General features: G+C 52.4%; 1 protein-coding gene across 4 annotated transcripts; it reads right to left on the bottom strand.

Annotated features, from left to right (window-relative positions):
- Positions 1-35: 35 nt before the first annotated feature.
- Positions 36-8532, bottom strand: RAB37 (RAB37, member RAS oncogene family). Of its 4 annotated transcripts, none has more exons than XM_031685714.2 (10): positions 8418-8527; positions 5548-5658; positions 4417-4458; positions 3849-3915; positions 3695-3747; positions 2671-2736; positions 2039-2095; positions 1890-1966; positions 1580-1694; positions 36-237 (listed from the first exon to the last, which is right to left on the bottom strand). In XM_031685714.2, the coding sequence occupies exons 1-9, from the start codon at positions 8508-8510 to the stop codon at positions 1589-1591; spliced, it is 672 nt and encodes a 223-aa protein (XP_031541574.1). In that variant the 5' UTR covers positions 8511-8527; the 3' UTR covers positions 36-237; positions 1580-1588. The 4 variants fall into 4 exon arrangements, with proteins under 4 accessions (XP_031541574.1, XP_072795628.1, XP_006199423.1 ...); XM_072939527.1 differs by having other exon boundaries at positions 36-233; XM_006199361.4 differs by having other exon boundaries at positions 36-1694.
- Positions 8533-20924: the final 12392 nt, after the last annotated feature.

Below are 20924 nucleotides of genomic sequence, written 5' to 3'. Positions count from 1 at the left end.
TGTATCTCAAAGAAGCAGCGGACAGGGTGTGCTTTCCAAAATACTGCAATTTAATTCTGAAAAACATAAACGCTAGAGGCCCTATGTGACTGAATCGCCTGGGACCTGCCTTGGGCCCCAGAAGAACCTGACAAGGTCAGGCTCCTCCCTGCTCCTCCTGGGAGAGGCCTCGAAGAGCTTCCTTATCGGCCGGCCGAGTTGGAGCTGCTGACTCTGCTCAGAGAGCAAGATTTCTGCCTTGAAAGCAAATGCAGTAGCCTCAGAAATGTGCAGTGCATACCTTTCTCACCCCTCTCCCCCGCCCCTGGCATACAGAGCAGGAGTAAAGGTACCTCTAAGTCATAATCTGTGTGTCTCCTGCCCTCTTCCCATTGCTGGGGTCAGGGCTTTGGGAGACATGTGACCTCGGTCCTCCCATTTCTGCCTCTCCCCGCTCCTCCCCCCGCCCCCCTAAATCTTACCCATATGACCTTGTATTGCATACAATGCATTGGTTCACCCAGAAACGGAGGAACTCTAGTTCCCTAACCTGGCTCAGTACAAAGGGAGATAAAGCAGTTTTGGCCCTGATGTGTGTCTGAGAAGAGAAGGATGTGGGTGATCAGGGAAGAGGCAGCACTTGGGTTTAGGGGGTTACATATGGGGTGAGGTTTGCCCCCTTCTGCCTCCCACCTACTCCATGAGTGCTGGCTTCCTCTTTATCTGGCTTTTTATGCAGGAGAAGCACTCTGGCTGCTTGGAGAAGTAGCCCATGGGCTGCATACCAGCCAGAGGGTAGGGGCAGCGGAATAACCTTTCCCTATCTGTGACCTTTGGTGTCTAGGGGCACAGGCACAAAGGCAGATAAGACCAGAGATTCAGGGAGGAGGGGCTCCCCTGGGATCTGAGGTCTGGAGAATAGGAACCAAATGTTTCCAGGTGCCCTAAAGTGCTTGTGGGCTGGAGGAAAAGGGGTCCATCTCCCAGAGAGGGACTAGTAAGGCCAGAGGTAGCCAGCCAGCCAGACCTAATCTCTGCTACTCCTCTTCCCCTCCAGGGAGCTGGGTCCCTGGCCAATCTCCATGTCTCACCTTCCCTGAGGCTTTGGTTGCCCACATAAGGGCCCTGCTCACTGGGGAAGATTGTTCTCTGGGGAGTGGGAGGAAATGAAGGCCTGGGTCTGCTCTGCCTCTCACCAGCAGAAGAGTGGGAATGGGGTCACTATCTGCCCTCATGCTCCAGAAGTGCATCAGTGCCCCCTAGTGTGGAGTTGGAGTAATACCACTCTCATGTTGGCCAGGAGGGAGGCCCAGGCCCCTATGTCCTAGCACTAGAAGGCATAAGGGCCACCAGCTCCCTTCTGCAGTCTTCTGGTACTACTTTGATTAAATTATGTATCATTAAAATGAAATATAAATATTTTGCCCTCCCCCCGGAATGCAGGGAAGCTACAGGAACTAGGGTAGGGGCGGGAGGACAGCTCCTTCAGAGAAGGGGCCGTGCGCTGGGTCCCCTCAACTCTCTCCCCATTGGCTCAGTCACTCAGACTAAACCCGGTCTGAGGGAGAAGGCTGCATCCTTGCGGAGCTTGCTCTCAGACCCTTGGGATTCAAAAGAAGGAGCAGCAGCTGGGCCGCTTCTTCTGGGATTCCACGTAGTCTCGGATCTGGAAGCTGGGTTCATCAGCCTGCCGCCCGGCTCTATATTTCAGCTCCCTTGAAGAGGAAGAAAAAATGGGCTGGGCAGGGAGTAGGGAGCTGAGCATTCTCCCACTCCCAGGGCCCTGGGGCAAATGGGCCTCCGATAGAGAATGTAGGTGGACCCAGGGGCTGGGCCAGGGGCCAGGCCCTACTGGATTCCCAGATGGTGTCACCCTGCCCTGCGTGTTCCCTTCCCGGTTCATCGCTCACTTGGCAATGGCCAGAAAGGCCAACTCCACATTCATGCCTGTCTTGGCGCTGGTCTCCATGAAGGGAACTCCGTACTCCTGCCAGGGAGAGAGTATCTTCAATGGCCATCCTCCGGCTGCATCCCCCTCTACCCCTAGCCAGTCACTTACCCTGGCCAGCATCTCTCCTTCTTCTGAACGGATCACCCTTTCACTGCTCACATCCGCCTGTCAAGCCCAGTTGAGTCACTCTGGGGAAGGAAGCCTTGACCCCGGCTGGCCCCTCTCCTGCCCCGCCGGCCCAGCTTTCCCCAGGAGCAGGCAGGCCCGCCCTCTGCTGGTGGCCTGTGGGACTGCAGGTTGTACCATCGTTTTGGGCCCAGGGCTTCTGCTTTCTTTGGGTTCTTACCCAGCTCCCAGCAGAGGGAATCTCATCCGGATTCAGGGAGGTGGGTAACTCTGCTTGGTAAGGGTGTGGTGACCAGCCTCAAAGGGGCGACAGTAGTTGAGGCTAACTACTGGACTGGAAAGGTCTAGTCTCTATGACCTAGTAGGGGCTGAGTAGCTGGGCATTCCTGGATCTCAAGTGGCAGCTTGACCTTTCCCTCCAGGATGCCATTTCCAAAGCTTTAAGAGGGCAGATGAGATGGGCTGAAGCCTCTAGATGGGTCTGACTCCTGAACTGGAGGCTGGGAAGAGTCCTTTGCTGGAAGGATGTCCAGTGGCCGTGGGGCCAGGGGCACTAATGCCATGGCAGTGGGAGAAGGTGCGGGGTGGACTGATCCTGCCCTGGAGCCACTCACCTTGTTGCCTAGGAGCATGATCACCACATCCCTCTGGGCGTACTCATGAATCTCAGTGAGCCAGGCCTATGGGAGAGGGTGTGCTGAGTCCGGCCAAGGCTGAGCATCAGCCTGTCTCCTCCTCCCTCTCCCTTTTCTTCTGCTGCCATGCCATGTTGATTGCCCTGGGCTCCTCACTGCCCTCAAACATGATGCCCTATGCATATCTTTTCATTTGCATCTTTGTTCTGGCCTCTCCAGTCCTGAGTAGTCCTAAAACCCCATGCTGTGCCCCTTTCAGTTCTATGAAAGACAGAGATGGCAGAGGCTGTATCTCATCAATCAGTTGATGGTCACCAGCAGTTTCCTGGCGAGCTCTATTGAGGATTCTAAGGCTATGGAAGGGCTCAGTGATCAAAACTACTGTGATTGATTAGTGATTGATTAGTGATGTCTGCCATGAGCATGGGGTTGGAGGTGGCAGTTGGAGTGCCACCAACCAGTTTATAAACTGTCTTGTTCGCCCCATTTGCTTGTCAACCCCTTGAGGTGAGGGAGCATGTGAAACCTTTACAGTGCTGTGCACAGAGTCACTGTTTGTGTTTGTTGACTTATTGTCCCCACTATTTAATAGTTTGCTTGTGAGGACAGAGCCACTCTTTATCTGCCTGAGTCACTTTCTTGAAACTTGAGCTGGAAGTATGAGTAGACTTTTCTGCTTGGGCCCTCCCCTTGGTCTCTGTGGGTAATTGTCCAGGGTGGAGCTGGGGACTTTGTGAACACTTTATCATGAAATGAACTCAGGAATTACAGTCAGGGATAAGCAGGTGGCACAGACACACAGCACCTGCTTGGCCTTCGCGCCCACATGCCAGTCAATAACCCAGGAGAAGTTTATTACTTCTGAGTCACAGCTGGGGTGTTTCTAACTCAGCAGCGGTATTCGGTATTGCCTGCTCCACCCGTTCTCACAAAGCAGGAAGCAATCCTGCCCCGCACAGGCCTTGCTTTGCCTGCTTCTAAGTGGTGGGCAGGGAGGACCTACCCGGATGTTGTCGAAGGAAGACTTGTTGGTAATGTCATACAGCAGGAGCAAGGCTGCAGGGGGAGAGAGAGGTCACACAGGCGACTTGGGGCTGAAGGGTGGATGTTGCTCGAAGTGAGCTGGGGGGAGGAGGCGGAGTGCATGAGGGACTTACCCTGGGCATCTCGGTAATAAGCATGGGTGACACTGCGGAACCGCTCCTGCCCTGCGGTGTCCCAGATCTAAGAAGGAATGGATAGATGGTCAGAAGGGGGCTGGGGGCAGGGACTGTGCTGGGCAGAGGAAATTCATGTTGCAGTACGACAGATGTGTGGGAAGATGAGATGTTTCCTTCTTTAGGTTCTCACGGGTTTCTGAGCATCTGGTGGTGGGCTGGATGGTGGTAGTAAATGAGTTTTCAAGCTCATTCAGTGCCTCTTCCCCAGCCCAGTGGATAGGGGTGTCTGACTTCCTGGAGCAGCTGAGGCCTGGGAAACTGGGGAGGGTTTGGAGCGAGCCTAAGCATGTCTGAAGGCACTTGGAGCTGCCTTTCATAGGAAAAAGGGTGCCTGGGAACTGCTTTTTCTGCAGACATCAAACAAACAAAAGCCGTTTCCTCTCCTGGGCCCCACAGGAAATTACCCCAGGCTGAGGGCAGGGCCACAGGGCCTCCTGCGGTTGGGTGAAGAGTTTGGGCAGGCTCTCCATCCTCTCCCCACCCCTACCCCAGCAGCTGGTCTCACCTGCAGCTTTACTTTCACACCATCCACGGTTACCACCTTGTTCTGAAAGACAGAAGGGCAAGGGGAGAGGTCGGGGTGGAGGGTGAGGCAGGCTTGGCTTCTGTGTTCTGCTGACATCACAAGGAACAGCAAACATCTTGTCTAGTTGCTCCCCAGGGCTACAGGGGGGTCTGGTGTGCCCCAGAGACATCCGTCTCCCTCTAGATCACCCCATCAGGGCAGTGGGACTCTGTCCCCAGGTAACCGCACTGCAGAGTCCCCTCTTTTGAGGACTCTGCCTGCCCTTCTCACAAGACACCAAGGCAAGGGGAGCCTGAGAGCCTGCCTGGCTCTCCCCAGAGCTCAGCAAGGGGCACAGGCTGAGCACTGGGGTCCGGCCTCTTCCCTGCTTCCATCTGCCTGGCGTGGAGCTCAGCCCCATTGCTGCAACCAAGCTCTTGGAGATGAGACACCTGCCAGTATCTCAGGACCTCAGAAGCTGGATTTGCAGGGTTATCTTTCCTCTGGTGGCTCACTAGCTCTCCTGGTGAAGCTGCAATTCCCCTCCCACCGGGAGGGAGGCACCTGGCCTCAGATAGCACCCCTGCCAGGGTTAGAGGCTTACTCTCCTGGCCTTTGTGGGTGTGCAGTGCTCCGAGTGTTCCCCTTTACAGATGCTGATCTGTAAAGATGGCTTCATCAAGGGGAAAGGGACGGATGCTGACAAGTGGCTCTCTGCCCACAGGGCCAGCCCAGCTCTTCAACCTAGTGTAGTGTTTCCCCAGAACTCCAGAAAGACTGGTTGAGCTCTGAGGCCTTGCCAAAAGTGTCCAGCTCAGAGGGCAGCGGGCAAGGGAGCTGAGGGCCAGGAAGCTCATCTTGCACTGTGGGGGGTGTTCCCTCTGCTCGGGGGGGGGGATTTTAAGATTCATTCTCTTTTTTCTCATCCTGTAGTGGGGCAAGAAGCCCCCCTCAAGCCCAGAATCTTCCAAGCTGGCCCCGCTGGGGTCCTTAGGGGAGCACCCCAGTGGCCTCTGGGCAGCTGACCACAGCAGTCCTGAGGAGCCAGGGTGGGCGAGGAGAGGGCAGCACCCCGGGTCTGAGCCATAGGCCCTGGCTCGCTGCTGGGAGAGGAGCCTGCAGCCACCTCACCCTGAAGTCTATGCCGACGGTGGCTATGAAGGTCCCGGACAGGAAGGCCCCGTCTTTGAATTGGATCAGGAAACAGGTTTTGCCGACGCCTGAGTCTCCCAGAAGCATCACCTAGGAGATGGGGCAGAGGCAGTTAATGGGAGCTGGAGTGAGTTTCTGGGCTTCCAGGAAGAGAGACCTGGGAAAGAGGGATTGAGGGCCAGGGAAGGATGCTGACTGTGCTGAGGGGCATCTGCTTCTGGAAAGCCTGCTGCTGCCTCCACCTTGCCTCTCCTCTCCACACTCCATGTCTCTGTGCCCGCTGCCTCTCAGGCTCTCCCTCAGCCCCTCCTGTCCTCTTCCAATTTCCCGGGAGCCTGAGTTGAGACCTCAGCACCAACAGGTCCCCAGATGTGCTCGATTGCCCCAGAGAACAACCCCATTCGTGTGGTCTAGACTCTGGCCACATCTGCCCCCTGCCACGTCATGCCAGGATTCCCTCACTCTCTGTGTGTCTTCCACGCATGTGTGTGCACATGGGTGGGGCTACAGTGCCTGGAAAGGGAAGTATTAATACCTTGGACAGGGATTCCTGCCCCAGGGCGTGTATCAGCATCTCATGGGGGTGGGGCTCTGTCATTTGCAAAGGCATATTCTAAAATTACTGTTGCTCGGGTGTTTTACATCACATTTATTTGGAAATTTCTAATGACATTTTATGTTGACAAAAGGGTTGCACAAATTAGGGAAGGCTGAAATTTATACTGAAGTGTAGAGACATTTAGTCTGAAGTTCTTTCTGCAGAAACCTCCCAAGAGGGACAAATGGCTGCAAATTTGCATCCCTGGGTCACTGTAGGTGGGAGAACAGGAGGGAATGTGGAGGGGGTGGGGTGTGTCCATCCCTTTACTGTCCTGCCATCTTCTCAGGAGGACATGTGGGGGTGGGCTGGGGGGGCCCTCTGTCCAGTTACTCCTCAATCTTGGAGAACAGAGGTCTAGCCCTAATGCTGGAATTTCCCTAACTGGCCGGTTTGCTACTTAATGGGTCTAGCAGGGTCTAGGCTTGAGTTATTCTTGAGTCTCTGACCTTGACAGTGGTGCCCAAAGTCTTTTCTGCCGTGGGCATGAGGTATGGGGTTAGCTCACTTTGGTGGAGAGCTGGGGGGCTGAGCAAAAGGAGTATGAAGGCTGGGGTTCTGGCTTGTACATGGGTTACTGGGGACTTCAGGAAGATCCCTTAACCCTTCTGCGGCTGTTCCCACAGTGGCTAAATGGAAGGGAGGATAATTTCTTTAAGGCCTTTCTAAAGTCTGTTAATAGCTGGGGTCAAAAATGTTGGCATGAACCACCTAAGACTTCAGAAGAGTGACTTTAGAAAGGACAGGTGCTGCCTGCCTGTGGCCCCATCCCCTCTAGTCTGACCCAAGGAGCTCCTGCCAGGCTTCTCCCAGGCTGTCCTGGACAGGCCTGGGACATGAAGGCTGGTGTAGGCCAGGGGCCAACTCCCCACCGACGCTGCTTGGCCTCGGGGACAGAGGGAGCGCTGGAGGCTGGGCCCTCTGGAGCCTGCATTGCCCCCTGGCTCCCAGCACCCAATGGAGAAGAGAGGGAAGGAGGGAGGGTAAGTGCCTGTGTACTTTACAGATCACAGCTGCTTTGAGCAAACGATGCCAGCCACCCACCCAGCCAGGCCATTCCACCAAATACAAACAGCTGCCAGCCTGGCCACCTCCTAGGCAAACACCCAGCTGAGTTATCAGGCAAGGAGGTCAGGCAGTCCCCACCAGGCTCCCCCTCCTCTGAACACACCGGGGCCCATTTCCTGTCTGGAGCCCACACAGGACGCCTATCTCAACGGCTCTGGAAGGGTGACTTGCAGAGTGGCTTCCCCTGAAAGAGTGGGGGTGGAGGGCACAGGCTCCCAGCGAAAGTGGAGGGAGGAAATCAAGGCACAGAAAGAAGCAGGCGTCCTTCAAAGCTGCGACGGGTTAGCCCCTTCACTCATCTCTCCCCACCCCTACAAGGGAGAGTGAAGGCTCTAGGCTCCCTTCGCACCTCTTTCAGAGCCCCTGCGACCAGCCTGCTCCAATGGCACAGAGGGAGGGCAGACAGACCAGTGTCCACCGCCACCCCCAGCCGCTTCCATACAAGGGCACCCGCAGAGGGAATTAGCCCAGAGAGCTGACTTAAGCGCTCCCAGGTGGGGGACTTGTGCCTAACCACACAGATCTTCCTCAGGTTCTAAAATTTCCCAGGTGGGTCCGCATTCGGGCCAGCAACATCCTCCCGGAGGAAGGCGCGGGCAGTGACTGCAGAGGTGGAAAGGGAAGGGTAGCACCTGGGGGTAGCTGGGTTCTAAAGATCTTCAGGCTTAAGGTCTTGAAACTGATACAAAGTCTCAACTGAGTTTAGCTGGGAGAAGGGCATTAACCGCAAGTTTCCCAGCCGCCAGGGGGCGTCCTCTGGGAGCCTCCAGGCAGCCCTGTTTCCCAGGACTTCTGGTGCCTGTGCCTTGCAGAGTTGTGCGCTTAACCCCTACCGAGAAGCACGGGGTTCCCGGGAGCTCATATTGGCAAGAGTGACAGAAGAAAGTGGGGTTGGAGTCCGCTGGGTGGGGAGTCACTCAGTCCTTCCGACCTGCCTCTCCCCTCTTCCCACGGAACCAGTCCAGATCCCTGGATGTTGGGATGGGCCCAAGGCTGTGTCTCGACCCTCCCTCCTTACTCTGGGAGACCCGGCTGTCTGCCGGGAAGGGATGAGTCCAGCACAGACGGAACCAGAAAGGGGCTTGGGCGGGGAGGGCCGGGGTCTCAGGGCAAAGCGTGCGGGGAAGGGTGGCCCCCAGAGCCCGCACGGGAGTCCCCAGCGCTGGGCACAGTGCCCACCCACCTTGCCCGTGAGATCGTAGCTCGGACTGCAGGGTGGGGAGCGCTCCGGGCCCTCGCCATCCCGGGTGGCAGCGGCGCCAGGCGTGCCCGTCATGTCCCTGGACGAGGTGAGCTGGGACAGGCGGCGGGCGAGGGACAGCGCAGGAACCGCCCCACCTTAGGCTCCACCCACTCCTTCTCCCCTCCGCCGCCGCGGCCGGGACCCCGACAGGCTCCTCCCTCTGTTCCGCCACTTGAACGCTACCGGGCGAGAGCTGGCTCTCTCGCGGGGGCGCGCAGGGCTGCAAGGTCATCTCCTGAGGGGCAGGCGGGCCCCCTGAGCCGCACTGCCTGAGGGCATGGGCCAAATCCAGCCCTAGGACCGGTCCCCCAAGGTCGCCAGCCGCCGGGGTTAGATTCCCACGGGTAGCGGTCGGTGGAGGTCTGGCATCGCTGGGATCCGCGGACCAGGGCCCGGGTTCCCGTTGCCCCTGCGCAGCGCAGCCAGCAGGCGGCGCCCGAGCTCCATCCACCTGGCGGTCAACAGGTGGCCCCGGGGGCGGGCCTGGGGGAAGCTGCGGATGCCCTTGGGCAGCGCAGCGCAGCGCCCAGGCAGTTTCGCTTTCGCTAATACATCCTAGCTCGACATCATCTGAACGTAATGTTTGCCGACCGATTGATATTCACCTTGTAGCACATTTGCACTTCGGGTCCCTGGACTTTGACACCTCCCATTTCCCTCTGATCTGTTGGACAGCGCCCAGAATGTTCCACCCTGGAGAACCTTCCTAGGCGAGCTTCCTGGCACACTTCCCAATCCAGGCATTCCTGAAGGCAGGGCTGGCCTTATCCACGTGCTGCCCTCCACCCCGGCACACAGTAGGCCTTAAACATTTGGTACCAAATGAATTCAGGAAGTCGTGAATCATTTTGAAGAGTCTCCAGGACATCCCAGAAACCCTGGTGACAGAGGATAAGAATGTGTCTGGAGTTCAGGGACCCCAGCCTGGGCCAACCATTCAATTAGCCCACCCCAGCATCCTATACAGTGCAGCCAGTTTACCAGGAAACAAGGTGCGTGAATTACAAAGGGACTGTTTGAGGGGTGTGTAGAGGGGCAAGGGCCCTCACCTATTTGCCTGGGTGTTGGAGGTTCCAGGCAAGGGGCAGGCACAACTGATGAGTGACTGTAGGCCTACTGGGGACTGTGTGTTCACCCGCCTCCAGCCCTGTGACTCAAGAGGGAGCCATATATGGGCGAGGAGCAGCTCCACAGAACCCCCTAAAATGCCCCCAAGTCTCACACTATCCCCAGATGTACACATCACCCCTTGAATAAAGTGCCTCTTAAATTAGCCCAGCCCCTCTCATCACCCCAAATCCAGAATGCACATGTACCACAGTTCGCCCCGGACTTCCAGACGCCCCTCCTGGCAGAGTAAGTGAGGATGCCACATGAAACCTCATGGTTGTTCAGAGTGGGGCCCTGGTGTGCAGCCAAGGGCCTCCCTCAATCCAAATGTGAACAGAGGGAGCTGGGAGAAACCCCCAGAGCTGGGGCAGGAGGGACAGCACACAGCCCAGGGGGGATATGGAGGGGAGACCAGGGCAGAGGCCAGGGGGCTGAGGCACGCGGACCACCTGCTGGACCACCTACATCAGAGTCCCCGGTGTCTGTCTACACACAGATTCTGGACCCCACATGTGGGTGGGTGGGCTCAGGGTCTGCAGAGAAACTGGAGGTTTTTATATGCACTAAATGAGTGTTTGAAAACCACTGGGCTGAATTGTGCAAGACCTTGGCCAGCAGATGATGGATTTAGACCTTATTGGAAGGCAGTAGTGAGCCCCTGAAGGTGCTGAAGGGTGGGGACCAGGGGCGAGACTTTTGGAAGATGTACTTTACCACGGTGTCCAGGCAAGACTGGAGAGTCTGGGGGACACCGAGGTAAGAAATAATAAGGAGGACCTGAACTAGGGTGAGAGAGGGACTGGCTGGAGAGACTACTGTGTGAACCCCATTGATGTCAGCACCCCAGTAAACCCATCTGCAGGACTCAGCAGCCCATTTGATAGAGTTGATGATGGAGGAATTGAGGAGGACCTTGATTTGAAAGGCAGCTACCCAGGACCTGGGCAGGTCCCACCTTCAGAAGCAGCAGGGTATAGAGGCTCTGGGAGGTGGCCTGAGGGCAGACCCTAGGTAGTCCCCCCACTCGCCTCTGCCTCCCGGCAAGTGAAGATCAAGGACTGGCCCCCTCTCCTGCTGCCCACGCCGCAATCAGACTTACAAGCTGGGTCGGCAGGAGCTCCCCCCGCTCCCTGCCTCAGTTACCATCACCAGCCAGGGCCAGCCACAGGGCACTTGCAAATTGCCAGCTGTCGGCAGTGTTTCAAATCTCTGTGCGAAAGACAGAAGGACAAGCGAGTGCCTTGTAGCCGGCTCTCTGGGGACTCCCGGGCCACTGATCTTGGAAGGAGACCCCAGTGTCCTCCAGCTCCTGTGTCTGCACAACTCAGGAGACATGAGCTGCTGCACAAAGATCTGGCTGTTCTGAACAGAGGGTTGGGAAGAGACCTGTCTTTGGAGAGGAAAAGAATGGAGGGTCCCTAGTGCTAGATGGAGGGGTGGGAAGGGGGCCTGTGGAGGAGACAGACATTTCCTCTGTGAAAGCTGCAGCCTCTTTGTCTGTAAGTGAGCTGTTGTGTCTAGGCCCAGGGTCGGCAGGTGTCCTCAGTGCTGCTCTCCCGGGCTGTTGTCCCCGCCCTCCACCACCAGGAGGGGCGCTCCCCAGGGTTGTATCTCAGCTGAGGGGTCAGTATGTGCCCTTTTTGCTGTTAGCTCATGCCTTTGCCCCAGGAGACCCCAGGCTCGGGCATGGGTCGGGCCCTCAGGCCCTCACTCAGCCTAAGCTGCCCACGGGTTTGTCCTGAGGTGCTGGCTGATGCCAAGCAAGCAGCCGAGGCGCTAGAAGGCCCAGCGCAGGCGAGAGGGAGAGCCCCGCCTGTCCTGTTCTTCCTTCTCACGGGCGAGTTGCCTTACTTTTCTTACCAGGCTGGTGGCAAAATTTGGAGGTCCCAACCTTGTTCATCTGTGGAGTGTGAATCAAGGTTTCCACACCCCCACCCCCTCCCACCCTCACCCCCTCTCTGCCTCCTGCCCTCTGACAGGCAGAAGGACGGGTGTGAGGTGGGTGAGGAGACGTGACTGGGACTGTGGGGGCACCGGGTGCCCTGGGTACTGAAGGGCAGATGACACGGGGCCACGATGGGGGTTCACTTTACGGCAGCCTGGTCCAAGGCCTGGGGCTTGCCGAGGTGGCCACGCCCTCCTGGGACTCAGCCCCGCGCTGCCCAGCACCCTAACCCAGTCCTCCCTGTCCTGGGGGATCCCTCTCTAACTCCAGGCCCTAGTGCACACCCTGACCCGGCTCTCATTTCTGCTTCACTCTGAAGCCCTGTCCATCGTGGGCCCTTGCCTTCTGCACTGACCTGCCAATGGGTAAGCCCAATTTCTAGGGATCCCCTCTCTTTTCGCACCAGCTTGGCTCTGTTGTGTCTCAGCACGAGTGTGGCCTTGCAGGCCTGGTGCTCTGTTCGATCCTGGAGGCTGGCCTCTCAGACACCCGGGCTGCCCAAGAAATGATGCTCTCCCGCATCTCTGGGCATTAGCATCCAGGAGACCCTGAAGGAGGGCTCTGCTGCTCCTGCTTCAGTCCAAGAGAAAGCTGGAACCCTTTCCAAAGGCCTCCTGAGGATTCAAGGTCACTGAGCAGCTGGCAGGTGTGGTGAAAATGGAGTGAAATTAGGATATGCGGTAGAGGAAGGGCTTTGTAGCCCGCAGAGGGGCTCTGGATGGAGAACTTGAGAATGCTTCCTGAATCTGAGCTGCGGTCCAGGGAGATGCAGGGTGCTAAAAACCTGAACTTTAACCCTTCACCTGCCAGTGCCCTCTGACCCACATGAAGATGCTGAGTTTGGACTGTGCTTAAAATTTTAAGCCACCCCTTTGCCTCTCCAGGTTCTTCTTGCCCCGCATCTGTATCAAGATATTCCCTTGCTTTCTAGCATCCAGCTGTCCTCAACCATGGGGAGCCCCAGAAAGAGGTGGACAGGGTGATTTGCTACATTCCTCCACCGAGGGTCACAGCTCCTGCCAGCCCTCTGCACACAGCCCTCTTTGTCTCTGGTTCTGGTGACAGTTCCCTCCTCTCACTGTTTTTAAGCTTGGGGAGGGATGAAGGCTGTGAGACTGTCTGAGGGCATCACACCGTCCCTCCTGGTTCCCCAGCATTCTGCCTGCACCTTGGTAAATGGCCTTTTCATGAAACCTCCTGAATGACCCAATGTGAGTGTCCAGCTATTTCCTGCTGAGACAGCAGGGCCCCAGAGCCTGGGAGTGCTTACTGTGAATCCGATGCCCACGGTGGCTGAGAAGGAGCCCGGGATGAACTTGCCCTGGTCGAACTGAACCAGCAGAGATGTCTTTCCCACGCCGCTATCACCAACCAGGATGGTCTGAAAGGGAGCAACAGAGAGAGCTGAGGGCCTGCAGTGTGGATTGGACTGCCCAGATGTCCTCGTGGACGTGGGAGGGGGTTCCTTCTAAATGCACATAAATGTGTGTGCACACACCACACTTGAACAACAGACACAGAGACACACTCACATGTGTAAGCATATGCATGCACGCGCACACACACACACACTAACCAAACTCTGGTTTTCCTATCGAAGCCACTGAAGATGGCAGGAAAACACAGAGGAAATCTCATTTCAAAGTTTGGAAGTTCCCGGCCAAAGTTGGGTGCGGCAGGGACACTGAGGCAAGTCTGTTCCTGGGAGACACAGGACTCCCCTGAAGGCCGACTTCAGCTCAAGGACTCCCTCACAGTTTAACAGAAACTTCCAGGGGCTGCACAGCAATCCTAGACACTTCGACCCAACCTTCCTGCTCTCTCTCCTTCACCTGGGCCAGACCTGCTCTCCCCACCCCTCCTGGCTCCTACCCCGTTTCTCTCATGGATATTTCCCCTAATACATTGAATTCCCTTTGGCATCTGCTGCTTGGAAGACCTGGACTAACACAGTGGGTCTCCTGCATGGGAAAGTACATAAGATTTAAAAAAAACTGGGGTGTCTGGTTACATGCCTTGGGAAGAGTTTGCCCTTGGCCCTGAGAAAGGCCTTGGAGAGGACATTTTTAAGGGAAGCAGAGTTTTGAAAAGAAGGAGCTGGCTCTTCTGTACTCAGAGGAAGTAGTGCAGAGAGCTAGCTGCAAGCTCAGGTGCTATGTTTGAAAGAAAGTTGTAAGCAACAGAGAAGAAATATACATGCACCCAGAGGCTGATACCCTGTGGGTCCTCAATGAATGAATGAATGAATGCATGGATGAGTGGGTAAATGCCTTAGTTTCAAAGTGGACAGTAGCCACTTTCCAAAGGCAAGAATTCACGATCACAGGAAAGACTTAGGAGATACCAACTTTAGCTGGACTTGCAAAAATTTAAAAACATAAAAAACCAAAATGGAAAAACATGGCCAATGACAGGATCTCCTTAGGTCCGACCCATGGGTACCAGCACTGTTTGCCCCAGGGCAAACATGGGTTGTCCGTGATGCTGACTTTGGACATCCTCTGACTATGGCCCCCTGGTCCCCACTTCTTGAACCAAATTCCATTCAGCTTGTATTTCTGCCTGGATTAAAAGGCTCCATTTATTTGCTGTGTGCAGTGGCTTTAATAATTTCCATTTCAAATCCAGATTCCCCAAGCTGGAAGAAGTGCTTCCTAGAGAGAATATTCCAGAATGCTGAGGATTTGGCCAGTCCATCCACGTCCACCTCGTTCATCTACTAAAGGATATAGCAGGTTCTCATTCTTTTTCCTCTTCTCCTTTCCAGGGTGAAGAGTTCTCATCACTTGCTTCTCACATCATATGAAAACAGTTCCGTCTTTTTTGGGACCCTTTCTGGTTCAGTGAACACAGGGTCCAGGGCGACAGGGTTCAGTGTTTCAGATCCAGCTGAATCCTGCCTGGAGGAAGGGACAAGGTGATGCTCTCGTATTGGCCTTTTTAGAGACAGCCGCCCCTGGAGATGCTCACATCAGGAATCAGTTGATGACTCTACAGAACTTATTTCTGGACCACAACCGAGAGCTCAGAGCTGATCAATTTACAAATGTTATTGAATTATTTCCCCCTAAATCCAAGATCATCCTTAGACCTGGTCCTCCTCTGCCTGTGTCCCTCCCCATGAAATGAGTGCTCCACAGGGCCAAAGACCTATGTCCCTCCAACAGACCATGCTTTGCCCCAAGCTAATGTTGGGGCAAAACTGCTAGTGTTGCACCCCGTATCTGAGTGGCCAAGGGGTGGCTGTTTGCAGGGGTGTGGACAAAGCTTAGGATGTCCACAAAGCTTGGGGTGTCCACGTGCATTCTCTTGAGGACGTTTGGGGTGTGGAAAGTGTAGGAGGGGGAAGAGCAGGGGACCATCTGTGGATGGGGAGCTGAGGGCTGGGAGATGGCTAGGCTGCCATGTTTTGGTGCAGAACTTCTGAGAATCCTACATTTGAACCTGGCTTCCCGGTTGGTAGGAAGGTATGTTTGTCAAGGTGGGAAGATCAGATACACTTGATTTGGTAGTTTCTTTTAGCTTGACTTAGTTAAAATATTGGGATATTGGGACATATGGTATATGGGGCCCCCATTGGTATTTTAGCCCTAGCCCCCCAAATTTTAGGGATAGATCTGCCTGATCTATTACTTTAGATACACAATGGAGTTTCTCTCTCCATTCAAGAGCTACTGGGATTTTCCTGAAGTTTCTCCAGGGGGGCTCCAAGTTTCACTGCTTGCAGAAGCCAGGTGTCAAGCTCAGGTCTAGATTTTTCCACGGCACCTTCCCTCCTTGGGATCATTTGTGAAAATGTTAACTAAGTGTGATGCTGGCAGAAAGCTCTGTGTCAGCTTTGCTACCATTCAGACAAGGGTCTTTGTTCTCCCTCCCTAAGTCGTTTTGTTTACGTCCATATTTGTGCCTCATCCACTTCCAAATGGATGGACTTGAGGTGATTTACGGGGAAAGGGCAGTTAAGGATGCTGCCTGAGGAGGTTCTGCCCCAGAGTGAGGCTGGGTTGTTCCTGTATCTGGGCATTATACTTGGTTCTGGATTTCCTGGAAGTCAAGACAAAATGGGAAACCAGATAGGGTGTGTGGTACTTATTGCCAAACAAGAACACCCGAGTCCTTTCAATCAGTGAGTATTTTCTCTTGGCATGAGATGCTGGGAGGATTCTCTTGTACAAGAGGCCCTGGATGACGAAATGGGCAGTTGTCATTTTGCAGAAGATGCAAAGCTTTGCTTATAGCTTTTGTATCGACCTTTGCTAAAAGCCAGGGCCTAACATTAAATTGCACTTCCGTAGAGGTCTCTCAATGGGAACTGGGCTAATGCTGTCTAAAAACGTTGCTTTCCTGTGACTTCATGATTCCGGGGGAACATTTAGAAAACCAAGATGAATGGGGTGGTTACCATGGCTCTTATAGTGGCTCTGACTGACTTTTTTTTTTTAAACCAAGACAGGAAATTCAAATGCCATAAAGAAAAGAATTGAGGAGGGAAGGTAGAGCTCAGGGGTCGAGGGCATACCTAGCATGCATGAGGTCCTGGGCTCCATCCCCAGTACCTCCACTAAAAAAATAAATAAACCTAATTACCTCCCCGACTGGAAAAACAAAACAAAACAAAAAAGAAAAAGATCGATAGATCTGATGGTATAGAAACACAAAGTGTTCTGGTTGATGAAAGATACCAGCAACAAAATCAAACGAGAAATGACAGAAGAAAAATACTGGCAAGGGTATGACAAGGGTTAAAACACCTGGTAGTACAAAGAGCTCTCAAAAGGAAATCTTAATAGAAAAATGAACAAAGTCTATGAATTGGTATCTTTTATATGGGGGTATGAATGGTCAGTTTCATGTGTCACCTAGAGTCCTAGTGATTCAATTAAACAATAACCTAGATGTTGCTGTGAAGGTGTTTTATAATGTGGTTAACATCTGCAATCAGTTGACTTGTTAAATCTTCAATAATCCGGCTGGGCCTTATCCAGTTAATTGTAAGACTTTAAAAGCAAAACTGAGGTTTCCCTGAGAATGAAGAAATTCTGCCCCAAGAAATTCTTCTCCTGCCTGAGAATTTCCAATCTGCGAGCCTGCCCTACAGATTATGGACTTGCCAGCTCACACAGCAACATAAACCAATTCCTTGAAATAAATCTCTCTTTATATATATATTTCTTACTGGTGCTGTTTTTTTTAGAGAACCCTGATACAAAATAAAATATAATGGTTCAATAAAACTTTGATAATGGTCAATATTGGCTGAGGCCTGGGGAAGCAGGCACATGTGGAGACATCATTGGTGAGAGTACACACCAGCGCATTTTGGAGAGCAACTGATAATATCTTTCAAAATTACACTTGCAAATTCCTTTGACTCAGCAACTCTTTTTTTTTTTGTAGCCAATGGCCATGGGTACAGATTTAACAGATGGGTGACTCAGCAGTTCTGTGGCTTTGCTTGCAAAAGCACACCAAGTTGAGTGCGCAAGGCTGCTCACTGTAGTATTTGTAGGAGCAAATAATTCAGCAGTTGGGACGGGTAAATAAACCCCAGAATATCCATGCAATGCAATATCATGAAACTGATAAAAGAAGGAGGTAGATCTGTGTGTGTGGTTGGGGAAAAACTATATTATTAAGCGAAAGAGGGAGGGGCAGAGAGGTCTGCTTGTATGATGGCTTCACTTAGGTGTATATGCTGGTTGTGTATGAACTTTGTTTAAGGAGGCAACAGAGGCTGACGGTTACCTTTGAGGTTCTGGAGATGGTGAGGTGGGATTGCAGAGGACTTTTACTTTCCATTTTATTTCTTTCTTTTTATTTTTAATAAAAATGTTGCTTGCATTACCTTTTTAAAAAAGTGTTAACTGGGATTATTTGAGTGGGCGTTATCGGCTATGTTCTCTTTTTGTGTTTTTCTGTATTAAAAATCCCTAAAGAATATAATAAACCAGTTGATGAAGTAAAGTCATAAAAGAGTGATCCTTTGCTTAACCTAGAGTAAGTTGCTTTTTGACAAAAAAGAACAAAAAATTGATCATGGATACACATGCATATATTTAACAGTGGTTAACAGTGGATGTCTCTGTGGCAGGCTTAGGGTTTATTTACAATGCACTCTTTGTGGTCATCTGTATTTTATTATTCTTCATCAACGAATAACCATTACTTCTGTGATAAGAAAAGCGTCTGTGTAACGTGTTGGGGAAGCATGGATGAGATAAGACAACTCAGGTAAAAGCCAAGAGGAATGCCGGTGTCTAGCCTAACTGTTGCTTAAAAAAAACGCTTGGTTATATTTTTCCAAGTAAATCTAGCATGCTAAAAGGTGCTTAAAAAAAGATCAAGCTCTTTGAGCAGAAGGAGTCTGAGCAGCAACTGTTCCGTTTTGTCACTTTCAGCAGGCGTTACCACCTTGGATATCCGAGGAGCAGGTGGCAGAGATGACAGACCCTCTGTTCTGAAAATCAGAGAGCGTTTTCATCTTCTCATCCTTGCAGCAGGTTAACACACTCTTCGGAGACCTGTGTTTTTCTCAAAAAGAAGCATTGCCTCTGCCTGAATTCCCTGATAAGGGCTTGGTAGAAACTCAATTTTGCATTCCAGAGACTGCAGAGCAGAGGGGCATTAGACCTGGAAAATGTTCAGCGTTGGTGTTATCAGTTACTTGCTTTGTTAAATCAGTTTCCAGTTCACGATAAAGCATTTTTTCATTTTGGGGGAAGCTGTTTTCAAAACAGCCTTGGAGTGGATACCCGGATGACAACCAGCTCAAGAATGCTCTGTCTTATTAACTCTTTGATGTCAGGTTTCTTCATTGTCAGCACTGACCAGGATCAAAGGGCAGCTGGCTTCTCTCTCGGCCTCTTTAGCAGGATGGAATGCTTATATGGGCCGCACCCAGGGTTTAATCCGGACTTTGCTGATTACTAGCCATGTGACCTTGGACAAGTTACTTGCTCTCTGAGCCTTGATTTCTTTACCTGAAAAGTGGGGATAACATTGCCTTTCCTCTAGATTTGTAGTGAGGATTCAATGCAATAACTACATGAAATACGGAGCATAGCACATAGTGGCTAGAAAAGATGGACTACAGTTGGGTCCAACATGAACGGAAAGGTTTCTAAAAGAGTTGCTGAGAACAATTATGCCTTATGACTGGTTCCTGGGTGCTAGACAGAGTTTCTTAGCAGAGCTTACAGGGCCAGGGGAAGAATGACAATGAAGGAACAATAGGTCATTGGTTTATTCATTTTCCATCAATTGCTTGTTGAGCATATACTATGTGCCAAATGTGGTTTTAGCCACTGGGGATGCAATGCTCATGGACCTTCTAACCCAGTGGGAGAGACCCAACGAACCCGGCCCTTGCAATACAGGAGCTCCTTCATCTGTGAACACGTTGGGTTGTGAAAAGATTTTTAGATTGGAAGACCAAAGTGACCACGAGGGGGTTTGTGGTTGTTGTCCTTGGAGGCATTTCCACCAAAAAGAAATGTGAGCTGGCTCTCCAAAGCTTTAAAACCACGCTTCTTGATGACATGTCTTTTACATGACATCTTTCCCCAAGGGAGACAGTATTGTTTGTGGCAGAAATCTGTTGAGCAGTGAGTGACATGAGCTCCTACATTGGTGACTCCACCTGATTTCTGGAATAATCTTGCATTTCTGCAGGAAGAGATAAAGGATGAGTGAAGTATAAACCTTGATGTTAAAAGTGATTATCTCAGAGTAATGAGATTAAATTCAATTTAGTCTTTTTGTTTTTGCCCTTATCTGTATTTCACAATTTATTTTTCTAAAATGAACATGTGTTGCTTTTGTAATTTTGACCAACTTGTTTTGAATCACAAGCCACAGATGGTTCTATTGGCCCAAGGTTTATTCTGATCTGAACCACATCAAAGGGAGAAGTGAGGGTGGGGGTCTTGAGACAGGAAGGGCAGGAGGCGCCATCCTTGAGGAGCTGTGAGGGAAAGTCAGAAGGACAGAGGATTTGAGTGAACAGAAGTCATGGGGCAGCCAAAGCCATGGAGTGGAGGATGAGGCAGCTGCTGTAGGGGAGGGTCTAGCTTTTGTGGGGTCTTCTTTCAGTTTTCTATTGCCACAATAATGCTGCCATGAACTCTCCCAAGCTCAGTGGCCCGCGACAAGTCTGTGAGTCGGCAATTTAATCTGGACGTTCCTTCTGGCCTCAAACGGGCTCTCTGGCGAGTCTGAGGGTCAGCTGGCTGTTGGTTAGGGCAGCCTAGCTCTGTTCCATGTGTCTCTCAGTCCAGCCACAGGTTAGCCTGATGTCTTCTCAAGGCAGAAGCAGAGGTGCCTGGAAACAAGAGGAGATGCAGGAAGCCTCCAGAGGCTGGGGTTTGGAAGTGGTGCACCATCACTTACATTTTCTTGGGCAGAGTAGGTCACAAGTCTGGTCCAAACTCAAGGGGAAGTGGGGCAGACTCTACCTCTTTGTGAGAAGAGCTTTGGGGTCAAATAGCTATGGGGTAGATATCTAGGGTGGGACAATCTCTCATAGGCCTGAAGCTTATACATCGTTGGGGGCTCCTTTTAAGAAAAAAGGATCCCCAAAGTATGAATACAAAGTTTTATATAGGAGCCTGATGGAGGAAAGGGTGCTGACATTTAAGCTCCGTCAGATTCGTGGCAAAAATTTGCCTCACTTCCTCACTTCCACAAAGATGGAAGGAGCTAGAAGCCCTGGTGAGTGAAGCCAAGAAGGGAGACACAGCAGAGCCACTGTCATGGTGGCAGAGCCCAGAGTGAGGCCCCTTCAGCCCCGAGGGGCCTGGATTGTGGGCAACCATCTGCTCTGGTCCTGATGAAGCCTGGTTGAACACTGTTTCTTGTTTGTCACCTGAGAGGCTTAGTTCCTTGGTTTTCTTCAGTTCCACCTGATTTAGACTTTGGTTTTGGAATTCTCAAGTGGGTCTTGCCACAGACTTTTTGTGGACTTTCTAATCCAGAGTGGGAGAGGCTCATCGAAACCAGCCCTTTCAATACAGGAGCTCTTCCACCTGAGAACAGATTGGGTTCTGAAAAGATTGTGATTTGTTAAGTCTGATATGACCAAGAGACGTAGCTTGAGCGAGTCTTTGTTCCTTGTAACCAGAACCCAGTGATTGCATCAACACAACATAATACACGAGCACACACACACTCCATGTGTGCACAGAGAACCAGCATGCACAGTGCAATGCACACGTGTAACACAGTGCCCACACACAGGCCCACATACAAACACGAAGAGACCGCCACATGCTCATACATGCATGCACACATGTGCCCACGGACTCTCACATTCACGCATGCATGCACACACACACACAGATGCTTCAGGGCAGGGGGCATCTCAGATAATCTGCCTAGTGCCTCCCTTCACAGGT

Source organism: Vicugna pacos, chromosome 16 (assembly GCF_048564905.1).
Source record: "Vicugna pacos chromosome 16, VicPac4, whole genome shotgun sequence".
Lineage (NCBI taxonomy): Eukaryota > Metazoa > Chordata > Mammalia > Artiodactyla > Camelidae > Vicugna > Vicugna pacos.
This window is presented reverse-complemented; position numbering and strand designations above follow the sequence as displayed.

Excerpts from the sequence above, each read along its gene's own strand:
- RAB37 (XM_006199361.4), bottom strand. The coding sequence starts at position 8,510 with ATGACGGGCACGCCTGGCGCCGCTGCCACCCGGGATGGCGAGGGCCCG. Across the intron at positions 5,659-8,417 it reads GCTACGATCTCACGGGCAAG|GTGATGCTTCTGGGAGACTC; the intron begins GTGGGTGGGCAC and ends CCCATCTCCTAG. Across the intron at positions 2,096-2,670 it reads TCATGCTCCTAGGCAACAAG|GCGGATGTGAGCAGTGAAAG; the intron begins GTGAGTGGCTCC and ends TGGGCTTGACAG.